Raw genomic sequence first — 14,281 nt, 5'->3', positions numbered from 1 at the left:
GCTTCTGGGGGGTTGGGGAAGCTGTTTTCGCCCTCCCCAGGCATTGAATTATCGGTGTGGGCACTCGTGCATGCGTGATAGCATGCACACATGCTTTTTCAGCACCCAAGGGAATAAAGGTTCACCATCACTGCCCTATATTGATCTGTTAAATAAATAGCTTATATAAATATTTTAATATTGATGTATTCGAATATTGACATAATATCAACTTTTTATATCCGCCCCGAGTCTATGGAGAGGGGCGGCATACAAATCTAATAAATAATAATAATAATATCACCTTTTCTCAACCTGATAACCTTAAGATAAGTACAAGTCGAACTCTCAAAATCCCTGGGCCAACATAATCATTGGGATGAAGTCCAATGTAGTGGTCAACATTTTTTCTTGGATCATTACAATGTTAGAGAGCCACCCTATAAATCAGGGGTAAGCAATATAGTGCTTGTAAGTACTATTAATTTATGCCCAGGTGTATCTCCTATCTCTGTCTGTCTGTCTCTCTCTCTCTCTTTCTCTCTTTGCAATCTACCCATATCTTTCTTCTTCTTTCTCTTCTTTGTCCTCCTCCTCCTTCTCCCCCCCCCCTTAAAATTGGTGTATTTTCCAAAATCTTATGACATTCAAAAACATTCACAACTTTTAAACATTTGGTAGTCTTGTGAAATATAGGCAGTTTTTAAAGAATGTACTTTCATTTTGTTGCCCAAGTCAAATATCATTTTTTCATCACCCTTACTTGAAAGACCATCCCTTGGTGCATCATGTGAAAAGTTGTAGCTATTTCTTTCTTCCTAATGTAACCACAATCTATATTTCCATTTGTCTAACATGGTACTCAAAGTCTTTGTCTACAAGCTTCAAAGGGATGCCAAAGTAAAGAGCAGGCCTTGCAACAGAGATTCAGGGCAGCCTTCAGAGACTTTCAGCAATGGCTGGTCAATTCCAAAATCACTACTGCCAAATGTTTTGATGTGCCTCAAAATGTCAGTGATGTTACAGCTAACATACAGAAAATACAGGTAATTCTTCAAATTCAATCCAGTATTTTCGGAACATTAATAAAATGTACTTAAAATGGAATGTTTCTATCTGAACCTTATTATAATATTATGAAAAGAATCTGTGACTAAAACCATGATAGACTTATACGGGCCTTAGCAAAAAGTTATTTTTTATAGTATTATCCAGTTATAAATACTTCTATTCAGATGTGTTGCTGGCTGTTTCCCCTGCTTCCCTCTTTGAAGTAGCATTTGAGGAAGTCAAATGATTGTGCTTTCATTGTAGCTATAACATAGTTATGTTACATGAATACAGAAAAATTGTGGCTAATTTGAATTATGTTTAGTGGAAACAAAGTATTACTTTGATTGCTTTTACTAAATGTCATAGTTAAAGTTTACATGTAGTTTATGACTTGCAACAGTTCATTTAGTGACTATTCAAAGTTACACCACCACTCAAAAAAGAGACACATGATCATTTTTCACGTGACCTTTATAGTATCTTCATGGTCATGTGACCAAATTCAGATGCTTGGAAACTGGTTCATATTTATGAGAGATCTTGGGATCATGTGATCACCTTTTGTAGCCTTCTGACAAGTAAAGTCAAGAGGAAAGTCAAATTCACCTAACAATCATGTCACAGTCACGGCAAAAATAGTCGTAAAGTGGGCAAAATTTACTTACAACTTTTATCATTAGTCTATATATGTGTGTATTTTGCTTACAACTTTTATCATTAGTCTATATATGTGTGTATTTTGGCTTAGGAATTCTTATCTGAAACTGAGACTGGTCAACATAAATTAAATTTAGTGGTATCCAAAGGAGAACTGTTAAGTTCTATATTACCTAAAGAAAAAGTTAAATCCATTCAGACCAAAATTGCTTCAGCTAAAGAGGACTGGAAGAAATTTATTTCCACTCTGCACCAAAAGGAAACAACTTTAGAGGTATGAGATCAATTACAAAAGAAATCAATAAGTTGAAATCATTTTTTTTTACTTTTCATTCTAAATATACTTGCACTTAATTCTATATTAAGTCTAAATGATGGATCTTATCTTTTATCTATTTTGTCTCCATCTTTAATAAAAATTTTAAAGCCATTTTGGTTTTGATCATTTTTAACATAATTACATTTTGGAAAATACAAAGGAGAATTTCTGAGAACAATTACTAAAGCCAGGCAGATAGATTCTAAAATCCAAACCTTTGTCTTGTTTACACATTAGTAACTAAAGCTTGTATTATGTTTTGAAAGGACTGGGAGGCCGTATTCCAATTAATACAGGGAAGATATGTTCCATATATCTGGCGAGTTTATTTAGCTTTTCATTAACTAAAGATTCTGGATGAATTTTAAAGACAGTCTTATATATATTCTGTTTCAGTAGTTTGGGCCAGTCAGTACAAATCGTTGGTTCTTTCTCTAAGCAAAGTAATATCTCATTTGGAACAGAAATCCCATTGATGACAATGTTAGATATAACAGCGCTTCTGGATAATGGACTGTATGGTAAAAATATTTTATGCAAAATTATGGACTTTCAATAAATGCTCCCTATTGGGATTTTTTTTTCTAGAATTTAAAGGTACAGATGAAAGACTTTGAAACAAGTGCTGAACCTCTTCAAGATTGGTTAAATAAAACCAAAGAAATGGTACAAAGCAGTAATAATAATCTGCATGACCTTTCCACTAAAAGGAGAGAGCATCAGAATCTACAGGTAATATTAAGATAAGATATCTCTATTTACTGAAGCATGTTTGGGGCCAATATATTTCTTTATGAATGAAGGCGGAGACACATGTCCCAGGATGAAATTGCAGGATCCAATCTGGCTTGGTCACTGAGACCAAAGGTTTTGTCTTCCAAGCCTTTGGATCCATGCTGGTGCACATCTTCAAGGAACTTCTCTCTAGCAGAATATGTGCTATTCTCTGTGTGGCATGCAGCGAAGAGCTACCAAAATTTTTACTACCACACTGTGGGCGTGAAAATGCACTGCATTTTCTTTCAACATCTTTCAGTGCAAATTGGGTGCTCTGGGATGGAGCTCCCTTTTCGCTACCCCACTGCGTTCCACCCCCCACCCCTGTCCTGGCATTAACCCACCCCTGGTGCTATGTGTCTGCTGTAATTGGGTTTTTAGGCATTAATTGATGGCTGGCTTTTAAGTTAGCTGCCTTTTGCTTGTGCTGTCCAGCCCTTGCCTTCTAAGTACTTGATAAGACTGATGATAAATCAGAACCCCTGTTGATTGATTAGGGGCCTGTTTCCGAGACCTCAATCACTTCCGTTACTATTTTTCTGCCTGCTCGTCCAACAATCCTGGCAGCTGCAAAATTGAACGTGTGTCCCTGTTCATTACAGTGTGAGGCTACCAATGAGTTTAGGTCTCCTAATCTGACAATGTTTCTTTTGGTTATATGTTCTTATGTATGAGCTGATTCATACGATCAGTTGAAAACATGCCATATGCCAAAACATATCATCATACCTGTTGTGGAAAAATCTAGCAAATCTCATTTCAAAGTTCAAATCCTTTTGAAAACCAGACTATTCAATCCAGTGCTGATGTGCTCTTCAATGCTGCAAGAGTAGTATCGGGTTCCTACTAGAATGGATGAGAACGCCACACCAGTAGTAAAACTGGAGCTGTGCGCACAGTTTGGGTCTCTGGCACGCGCGTGGTCACCAGGATTGGTGAGATTTTGATGACTTTTTGCTTCTGCACATGTGTGGAAGCAAAAAATCGCCAGAATCTCATGCATGTGTGCATCCCCTCGCAAGATTTTGCTTCCTGTGCATGCAAGAAGCAAAATCTTGCTGGGATGAGATCTGAAGCTGCTCGCGCGGCACATTGGTAGCGGTGGGAATGGCAACCCCCGCCTGTGCAAGGGGATATTTAATTTGTACTGCAAAAAGAATCCCTCACTCTTAGCAAAGAAAAATGTTCACAGAACAACTAGGACAGTGATGGAGAAGCTTTTTTTCCCTCGGGTGCCAAAAGAGCATGCATGCATGCTATTGCACATGTGTGAGTGCCTACACCCATAATTCAATGCCTGGGGAGGGAGAAAACAGCTTCCCCTGCCACCCAGAGGCCCTCTGAAGGCCGGAAATAGCCTGTTTCCCAACTTCTGGAGGGCACAGTAGGCTCGTGCTTCACCCTTCCCAGGCTCCAAAGGCTTCCCTGGAGCCGAAGGAGGGTAAAAACGCCCCCTCTCATTTTATTTATTTATTATTTATTTATTATTTAGATTTGTATGCCGCCCCTCTCCGGGGACTCGGGGCAGCTCACAACAAGGCATAACAAATCGTAACAAATCCAAATAAATTTAAATATTTAAAAAAGTTTAAAAAGAACCCCAATATACTAACAAGCACACACACAAACATACCATACATAAATTGTACATGCCCGGGGGAGGTGTTTCAGTTCCCCCATGCCTGACGGCAAAGGTGGGTTTTAAGGAGTTTACGGAAGGCAGGGAGAGTAGGGGCAGTTCTAATCTCCGGGGGGAGTTGGTTCCAGAGAGTCGGGGCTGCCACAGAGAAGGCTCTTCCCCTGGGGCCCGCCAACCAACATTGTTTTGTTGACGGGACCCGGAGAAGGCCCACTCTGTGGGACCTAATCGGTCGCTGGGATTCGTGCGGCAGGAGGCGGTCTCATCCCCCTGGAGGCTCTCTGGAAGCCGAAAATGCCCTCCCAGAGCCTCTGTACAAGCCAAAAATCAACTGGCTGGCATACACATGCACATTGGAGCTGAGCTAGGGCAACAGCTCGCGTGCCAGCAGATATGGCTCCACGTGCCACCTGGGGCACCCATGCCATAGGTTTGCCACCATTGAACTAGGCAATATCATAGAATAAAAAGTGGCTTTATTCGTGTTTAGCACTTTGAAAAACCCAAATTTCAGGTTATTTATTTTATAATCCCAATGTTAAGTATGGGGCTCAAAATAGCACATGTGGGAGAGAGAGAATGTTGATCAATAACAACAGACTAGGCTTCGCAGAAGGTTTATAACCTTGATTAATATGTGCATTTTACATTTTATATTTTATTTTATATGCATCACGGGCATTTTATCCTATTTTTCATTAACAAATATTGTGATTAAATTGCTGAAAAACTGCTTGGAATCAAAGCGCTATTTTGAGGAAAGGTACTTATTAATACCCCTGCTGAGGAAACAGTACACGCTGTCACATGTCAATCTGATCATTAGCAAAGGCTTAGCATTTCCAAGTCTTTTAACAGACCTTTTCTGTCCATCTACCTTTCTTGCTGCTTGCTCTTTTTTCCCCTGCATTAGTACTAAACAAACATGTGCTTATGCTTTGCAGTCTGTCCTTGAAGAAATAAAATGTAATGAGCCTCAGCTCAGCAGATTAAAAGAAAAAGCTCAGCAGCTTTGGGAAGAACAAGCTGCCAGCAAAAACTTTGTGCACAGAGTTTCTCAGCTATCATCTCTCTATCTTGCTCTGAGCAACCTGACAAAGGTAATGCTCCTATATGTGCTTTTATGCAACAAATCTGTTAAAAAGTAGTAACCTGCCTTCCAAAATGCTGCAGATCTGTTTATGAAATGGCTTCTATCTGTATTTTAAAACCAGTATGGTTGAAGGCTTACGGTATCAAGATAAATATATTAAGAAATAGAATACAAATAGGTATTGTTTTGTAAGAAAGGAACATTGTGAACTTTTAAACTAATAAATACAAGATCTAACCAGCAGGAGAAAGAAGAACACACTGCTCATTTAATGCATGTTCTCCTTAAATGATTATTTTATTTATTTATTTATTTTATTGGATTTATATGCCGCCCCTCTCCGAAGACTCGGGGCGGCTAACAGCAATCATAAAACAGCGTACAATAATAATCCAATACTAAAAATGATTAAAAACCCAGTAATATAAAAAACCAAACATACATACAGACATACCATGCATAAAATTGTAAAGGCCTAGGGGGAAAGGGAATCTCAATTCCCCCATGCCTGGCAGCAGAGGTGGGTTTTAAGTAGCTTACGAAAGGCAAGGAGGGTGAGGGCAATTCTAATCTCTGGGGGGAGTTGGTTCCAGAGGGCTGGGGCCACCACAGAGAAGGCTCTTCCCCTGGGTCCCGCCAAGTGGCATTGTTTAGTTGACAGGACCCGGAGAAGATCCACTTTGGGTGGATCACCATTTTACCATTCTGTTCATATATAAGTTTATTTTATCTTTTATCTGTTCATATATAAGTTTATTTTATCTTTATTAAATTTACTTGCTGTCGATCTCTCCATGAGAAAACTCTGGGCAGCTTACAACATTAAAAATGGTAAAAACATATATAAATATTTTGAGCTTATTATGCTCTCATCAGCTAGCCATATCCTTACCAGGATTTGAACCTGAAGAGTCTGCCTTGTAAGGCATTCGACAGAAAAAAACATATTTGTGTGTGTTTGTGTGTGTATACACACGCACACACACTCACACATACACACACGGATTCATGGGGGAGGGGGAATGTGGGATCTACTAGTGGTTCATCAGCCACCTCCAGCATGATACTCCTTCATTGAGGCCCCAGGCCATGTAGCAGAGACAGATCTTCACACCTTTATGGAAGGTATGATGGGGGCAGATCTCACCCATCAGGGAGGCAGGATGTTCCAAAGGGCTGGAGGTATAGCAGAGAAGGGTCTTTTCCTGGAATTCCTTGACCAACGGGATCTGCGGAAGGCCTACTCTGCTGGCATAGGTGGGACAGGCCTATCCCATTGATAAATAATGCATATTGAACTGAATAAAATGTGCATACTATATAATTAGCAAGTACTGTATATCCAATGTATATGTAACTTTTAAAAAATATTTCTACAGAGATACATAACTTGTTGCCATATGTAATTTTTCTTATAAATGCAAGAAGCATTTTAAAAGTATAATAAAAAGTCATCCAGCCACATTCATTAGATATGTCAAATGTGTACACTCACAGTAATCTAGTTCCAAGCCAATTTTAGTCCTTGATTCGGTTCTGTAAATCGTGGAGAAACACAGAGAAGGAAAAGTGGGGCAGTTAAAATTTTGCCCATTTTCTCATTCTGAACTTAGTTTTCTGAGATTTCCCTTTCTGATTTTTTTCAACTCTAGTGGAATGATAGATTATCTGAATGGTTGGTAATGTTAACATCTGTATGAATTTAAGGAAAAGGTCTCCAGAATGGACAGAATAGTAGCAGAGCATCAACAGTTCTCACAAGGACTGAAGGAGCTTCAGGAGTGGATGGCAGATACAATTCAGGTGCTTGAATCTTACAGCTGTCCCACGGCTGACAAAAACGCCCTGGATAATAGAATGGCAAAGCTTGAGGTAAGAGATAAGATGTCAAAGAATCCTGCACATCAGGATTTCCATTATAAAAGTTTTTATTCATTGTTTTATATTATATTTTCTAATAGTGTAAAATGGATTATATAAAATTATCTAATTATGTGTGTATTTTTTCTCTGTGTGTATGTGTATCTTATACATTTTATTTATTTACTTGGCTGGTTATTTATGTTACATATTTTACTGTAACCAAAAAAATCAATTTAGTGTTGAAATAGTTGGAGACCTATTCAATAAACTATATGATTGTTTGCAAACAATTGTGATTTGGGTCAGTATTGATATGGACACATGTATGATCTAGTTGCTAAAGAACCTGACTACCAAAGTATAAATCTCCAGTAGGCAACATCCTTATCCTGACTCTATTAATTTTAAGGAATAATGTACAGTGATCTCTCGGTTAGCGCGGGGGTTACGTTCCAAGACCTCCCGCGCTAACCGATTTCCGCGTTATATTGGATGCGGAAGTAAAACCACCATCTGCGCATGTGCGCCATTTTTTTCATGGCCGCACATGCGCAGATGGTGGAGTTTGCGTGTGGGCGGCGGGGAAGACCAAGGGAAGATTCCTTCAGCCGCCCAACAGCTGATCTGCTCCGCAGCGCGGAAGCAGCGAGGAGCCGAAGATGGGGTAAAGGCAAAGGGGAAACCCCATCTTCGGCTCCTCGCTGCTGCCGCGCTGCGGAGCGGATCAGGTGTTGGGCGGCTGAAGGAACCTTCCCTTGGTCTTCCCGCCAGATCACTTGCCGCTTGCCGCTTGCCAGTCCACACACGCCCCCCTGGATGAGCGGCCCCGCATGGCCCCAGCGCCGGACTCCGTTGCCGAACGCCGAAACCGGAAGGGGCGAGGTGGGGGAGAACGGGAGGCTCAGCATTCCGGCAGTCGCAGCGCTGGCTGTCAACTTTTCTTTTTAGCACTGGGGAGGCAAGTCAGCTCCTGCCCAGTTTTAAAAAGAAAAGTTGACAGCCAGCGATTGTTCCGCTGCCGCCAGCATGGCCTGGCTGGCAGCGGAAGATGTAACCGAGCCCACGGGGGATTCGCCTTCCTCCCACCCGCAGCCGAGACTGATCGTGGGTTCCTTCGCAACCTCGGAGAGCTTCCAGGGCATGAAAGCTCACGAAAACCAGGAAGCTCTCCGAGGTTGCGAAGGAGCCCACGATCAGTCGGCTGCCGGCGGGAGGAAAGCGAATGCCACGGGGCTGGGCTCGGCTCGGCTCCCCCCTCGGCTCCCCCCCTTACCAGCCCCGCCGCGGAAGGCTCCATTCTGTTCCCTGCCGGCCCGATTGAGCGGCCGGCGGTCTCCATTCAGGGAACAGACGTCCACCCCCTCCTCGGAGTCCCCGGCACCCAGCGTCCCCACGCCGCCTCCACCTCCCGGTAATGCGCCCGACCTCTGCCTCTCTCTTTCTCTCTCATATACCACGCCGGCAACAGGGAGAGAAAGAGAGAGAGAACTAGCGTGGACTTATTTTTTATTTTTTAATATTTTATTTTTTTAATTAATATTTTTTGAAAAACCGCGTTGCAGCGTTTCGCGCTAATCGAGAACGCGCAAATCGAGGGATCACTGTACATCGACTTTACCTTTATAAGTTTTTATTTTTTATTTTTTTAAACATTTGAATTCTGCTTCCCATGTTAAAATTGCGGATTGCTTTATAGCAGTGGCTCTCAACTTTTCTAATTCAGCGACCCCTTAATACAGTTCCTCCCCTTCCTCAAGTTTAGCACCAATTCTTCCAACAGATCTTTAAGTTGATTGGCAAGAGGTCAGAGGGATACCCCCTGTAAATACCTGATTGGTTGGATTGTAAAAATATGTTCCGAGATACCAGAATAGAAGCTTTAGTTGCTAACACCATTGGAAATTTGTCTTTTCCCATGGTCTTAGGCGACCCCTGTGAAATGGTCGTTCGACCCCCAAAGAGGCCCTGACCCCAAGGTTGAGAACCACTGCTTTATAGTGATCAGTATCTTATAGTGATTAATGTGTTTTCTCAAGGTAGTTATGCCTACCTAAGGGTTTGTTTGTTGTTAGTCTATTGGAACAGACATTTAATTGACCAAAAATACTGCTGTGTACAGGAATTTCATTGTCCTTTCTTAATTGTTGAAACACCCAGGTATCAATGAGCACTGTGAGAACAGAAAAAAACTCCTTTATTTCCAGAAAACTGTAAATATTCTTTCTGAAAACTAGATTTGTTCATTTTTTTCACTAATAACATTTTTCTCAACATTTTTTAAAATTAAATTCCTTTTTGGAAAGCCCTTAGAAAATACTGGTGAACAAAGAAAATGAAGAAACATTTAAGAAAATAAGAGGAAGATGTATTGGATTGTTTGATTCGTTAAATTATTTGTACATGAGCCGCTTTGGCACAGTGGTTAGAATGCAGTACTGCAGGCAACTTCTGCTGACTGACGGCTGCCTGTAATTTGGCAGTTCGCATCTAACCAGGCTCAAGGTTGACTCAGCCTTCCATCCAGGTCACTAAAATGACGACCCAGATTGTTGGGGGCAATATGCTGACTTTTTAAACCACTTAGAGAGAGCTGTAAAGCAATGTGAAGCAGTATATAAATCTAAGTGCTATTGGTAGTGCTATTGCTATAAATAATAAAGATGAGACACAAATATATAAATAAATAATTGGGAAAAAGGTACAAGATGACAATAAGAATAGAAACAGGGTCTCTTTGCTTTTCAGGCAATCGTTTCATTAAAGCAAGAGAAAGAAATTCAAATGAAAATGGTGGTGACAAGAGGAGAATCTGTTTTGCAAAGTACGTCAATAGAAGGAGCATCTGTGATTGAACAACAGCTGAAAACGCTTAAGGACACATGGGCTTCCCTCTTGTCTATGTGTATCCACTGCAAAAGGTAAAGCACAATATGGATATGAAAGAATTTATAAAATGCACAATATAAACTTCAGCATAACAAATTACAGAGAATAATCTACATCAATGTTTCTTAAGCACTGTGTATGTACGGTGCTAAAAACATAGCTTCTGTGCTCATGCAGAGAAGCAAAAAAGAAGATGATGACACTTATGGTGCTGCCAAGAGAACCAATTCGGGGGCCTGGCAGGCCTGAGTAACTGCCGGTTCTAACGACCCAGGCCACCAAGTTACTACTGGTTCTCTAAAACCGGTCCAAACTTGGGGGAATCCGCTTCTGGTCCTGGCAGTTCCTCAAGACTCTCTCAGATATCCCACAAATTATTTGACAGCTGTGTTGAAATGTAACACAATATTAAAATTCCATCAAACGATGGTAAGAAACAGTAGCTCTTTAAGAGTCTTTTTTTCTTTTTCACTTGCCAAAAGAACCTAATTCAAAAATTGACAAGCAACATGTATCAACAATCAGTTGTTGTTGATCAGCTATCAGGTATAAATTTTTCCTTCTTGTTGTGTATGATAATTTCCTTAGGCATTTCTCCCAATTCCACAGATTTCAGTGTTTTATTAAAAGACCAAACTCTGGGGATGTCGGCTAAGTAAAATAGCTGGGCTAGTATAGACATATAGAGACAGCCAGATTATTTCAAAAATAACCCTTAAGAGCTTTGCAAATAGCACAGCTGCTTTAATAGTTTGTAATGTGTTTTTTATGAATGCATTGTGCATCTGTAATTTAGGTATTAATATAAATAGACTAATTGGAACCATTTGTTGATAATTTATTTATTTATTTATTATTTATTTATTCATTTGTCCAATACACAATACATATGGAAGAGAAATAGACATGAAGTAATATATATAAAGATAATATGTAAACATAGAGGAGAAGATATATGAAAGGAAGAAAATATATATGATATATGAGATAAAAGAAAGACAATTGGACAGGAGACGAAAGGCACGCTAGTGCACTTATGTACGCCCCTTACTGACCTCTTAGGAACCTGGAGAGGTCAATCGTGGATAGTCTAAGGGAGAAATGTTGGGGGTTAGGGGTTGACACTATTGAGTCCAGTAATGAGTTCCACGTTTCGATAACTCGATTGTTAAAGTCATATTTTTTACAGTCAAGTTTGGAGTGGTTAATATTAAGTTTGAATCTGTTGCGTGCTCTTGTGTTGTTGTGGTTGAAACTGAAGTAGTCATTGACCGGTAGGACGTTGCAGCATATAATCTTGTGGGCAATACTTAAATCGTGTTTTAGGCGCTGTAGGGTATTTTGTTTCGAGTGGAGGAGTGAAGGGCTCTTCTGGTGAAATATCTTTGGATATTTTCAAGGGTGTTGATGTCCGAGATGTGGTATGGAATAACGTAATTGGAATTATATTATTGAATTATTCTGATACAGAACTAAGTCTATGTATTACTTTTAACATTTCAGCCAGCTTGAAGGAGCTCTCTCCAAGTGGACAAGCTACCAAGATGATGTTCAGCAGTTTACTAGTTGGATGGACAAAATAGAAGCAATTATGAATGCCTCAGAAAGACAATATTCTGAACTGAGGGAAAAGAAATCTGCACTCAGCAAATCTAAGGTTTGTAGAAAGTCTTTCCTAAAAAAAATATAATTGCAATAGCACATTTTAGTAGTAGCACTATTTTGGTCTATTGGTTAAGGCATCAGGCTAGAAAGCAAAAGACTGTGAGTTCCGGTCTTAGCCGTGAAAGACAGAATGAGAACCCACCTCAGAGGTTTGTTGTTGTGGGAAAAACAGGAGAGGGAAAGAGTATTAGGTATGTATGCCATCTTGAATTATTTATAAAAAATAATAAAGAGGAAAGAGACGGGGAGAGAGAGTGGGGGTATATAATAGATATTCCCTTGCAGAATTTAAAAAATGCTATATTTACTCTTGGCATATTGGTCTATTTCTCAACTCTGTGAGAAAGTTTCTTTCTTTAATGTGCAGTAAATAGTTCCTATTTTCAAAATACTTTAAAAAAACTTAATATATATCTGTATTCTGATTACATGTGTATCTTCAGAAATTAAATTCATTTTTTACTTCTCCTTATTGTTTAATCAACAAATTATTCTGTAAGCCACTTTGAGTTGCCATGGGCGAATAGGTGGCAGTATTAAATAAAGAAACAAATAAATAAAGCATTATTGTTACTATTTTGACCAATCCCTAAGAAGTCTAAAGAGTTCACAAATAAAATAATGGCAATATATAAGAATGCTATGGGCACAAGGTTTTAAATGTTTTATCTTTTTTAATTCAAATATTGAAAAAAAAGCTGTCAAAAAGTCTAGGACTAGGACCATAAGTCCATTTCAACATGGCTCAAGCAATATTCTGTAAGATTATTAAGTGCAGGTTTGTTATATGCTGTTCCTTTCTAGAGGTCTATTAATCTTCCACATTTTGTTTTGCACAGGTTCTGAGTTTCTTATGACCAATATGATTAATTCACAATCCAGAATGCTAACCCTTGTTTTAAATTTTGCTTTGGATTAGCTTCAAAAACCTACAATTACAGTGATCCCCCGATCATTGCGAGGGTTCCGTTCCAGGACCCCTAGCAATGATCGGGTTTTCGCGAAGTAGCGCTGCGGAAGTAAAAACACCATCTGCGCATGCGCAGATGGTGTTTTTACTTCCGCAGCAGCGAGTAGCTGAACATTGGGGTTTCCCCACCACCCACACAAACTCCTCGCTGCCGCTCGCCCGCCCTTCGCCCGCCCACGCCGTTCGCTCGCGCCGCTTCCCAGCTGAGTCCTGAAGCCAATTCGCTTCAGGACTCAGCTGGGAAGCAGCGAGAATGAACGGCGTGGGCGGGCGAAGGGCGGGCGCGCGGGCAGGCAGGCGGCGGACAAGCCGTTCGCTCGCGCTGCTCGCTCGCGCCGCTTCCCAGCTGAGTCCTGAAGCCAATTCGCTTCAGGACTCAGCTGGGAAGCGGCGAGAGTGAACGGCGTGGGCGGGTGAAGCGAGGAGTTTGCGTGGGCGGTGGGGAAACTCCTCGCTGATGCCCGCCGCTCGCCCTCCCGCCAGCAAGAGGGGGAAGACCTAGGGAAGCCGCCCAGCAGCTGATCTACCCAGCGCCATCTACGCATGCGTGCCCATAGAAAAAAGGGCGTGCATGCGCAGATGGTGTTTTTACTTCCGGGTTGCAAAATCGCCATATAGCCGTTTCGCAATGATCGGGATCGCAATACCCGGGGGATCACTGTACTACATTTACTATTTAGCTTCATTTTGTTCCTTTACAATTGTAGGCTGGGTTTTGACCTTGGCAAAGCAATTGTAGGCTGGGTTTTGACCTTGGCAAAGCAAATCCTTTTGTTTCCTGTAGTTAGGTTCTAATTATATTCCGTTTACAATACATATTATTTTAGCTGGTTAAAATGATGTTTGTCCCCTACAGTTACTTAAAGAAGAAATATTTAGTCACAGTACACTGCTGGAAGCTATTGAAGTCAAAAGCACGGGCATGACCGAGCATTATGTCACTCAGCTTGAATTGCAAGACCTTCATGAGAGATACCAACTTCTCAAAGACAGAATAATGGTATTGCTGCATTTTACAATGCTATGTTTATTCTCCTTTACCATAATTGGTTAGTGAAGGTGTTAAACAAATGCCTTTGTTTCTTTGCCCACCAATTTCATAGTACAGTGTTCCCTCGATTTCCGTGGGGGATGCGTTCCGAGACCGCCCGTGAAAGTTGAATTTCCGCGAAGTAGAGATGCGGAAGTAAATACACCATTTTTGGCTATGAATGGTATCACAAGCCATCCTTTAACACTTTAAACCCTTAAATTACCATTTCCCATTCCCTTAACAACCATTTAATCACCATTATTACTGGTACTCACTATTGAATAAGACACTTAGTGATCCTGATATTTATAAACATAATTATTTATTAACAATAATTTTTTTTGTTA

The 14,281-nt window shown here is 40.5% G+C and overlaps 1 protein-coding gene across 1 annotated transcript in view; it reads left to right on the top strand.

Annotated features, from left to right (window-relative positions):
- Window positions 1–14,281, top strand: part of SYNE1 (spectrin repeat containing nuclear envelope protein 1) — a 354,964-nt gene that overhangs the window by 167,727 nt on the left and 172,956 nt on the right. Inside the window, exons 57-64 of the mRNA XM_070733725.1 lie at window positions 848–1,025; window positions 1,781–1,963; window positions 2,597–2,740; window positions 5,369–5,524; window positions 7,225–7,389; window positions 10,126–10,298; window positions 11,770–11,923; window positions 13,758–13,901. Of these exons, the coding sequence (XP_070589826.1) occupies window positions 848–1,025; window positions 1,781–1,963; window positions 2,597–2,740; window positions 5,369–5,524; window positions 7,225–7,389; window positions 10,126–10,298; window positions 11,770–11,923; window positions 13,758–13,901 (1,297 nt within the window). The remainder of the gene's footprint in view (window positions 1–847; window positions 1,026–1,780; window positions 1,964–2,596; window positions 2,741–5,368; window positions 5,525–7,224; window positions 7,390–10,125; window positions 10,299–11,769; window positions 11,924–13,757; window positions 13,902–14,281) is intronic.

Source organism: Erythrolamprus reginae, chromosome 1 (assembly GCF_031021105.1).
Source record: "Erythrolamprus reginae isolate rEryReg1 chromosome 1, rEryReg1.hap1, whole genome shotgun sequence".
Lineage (NCBI taxonomy): Eukaryota > Metazoa > Chordata > Lepidosauria > Squamata > Dipsadidae > Erythrolamprus > Erythrolamprus reginae.
This window is presented reverse-complemented; position numbering and strand designations above follow the sequence as displayed.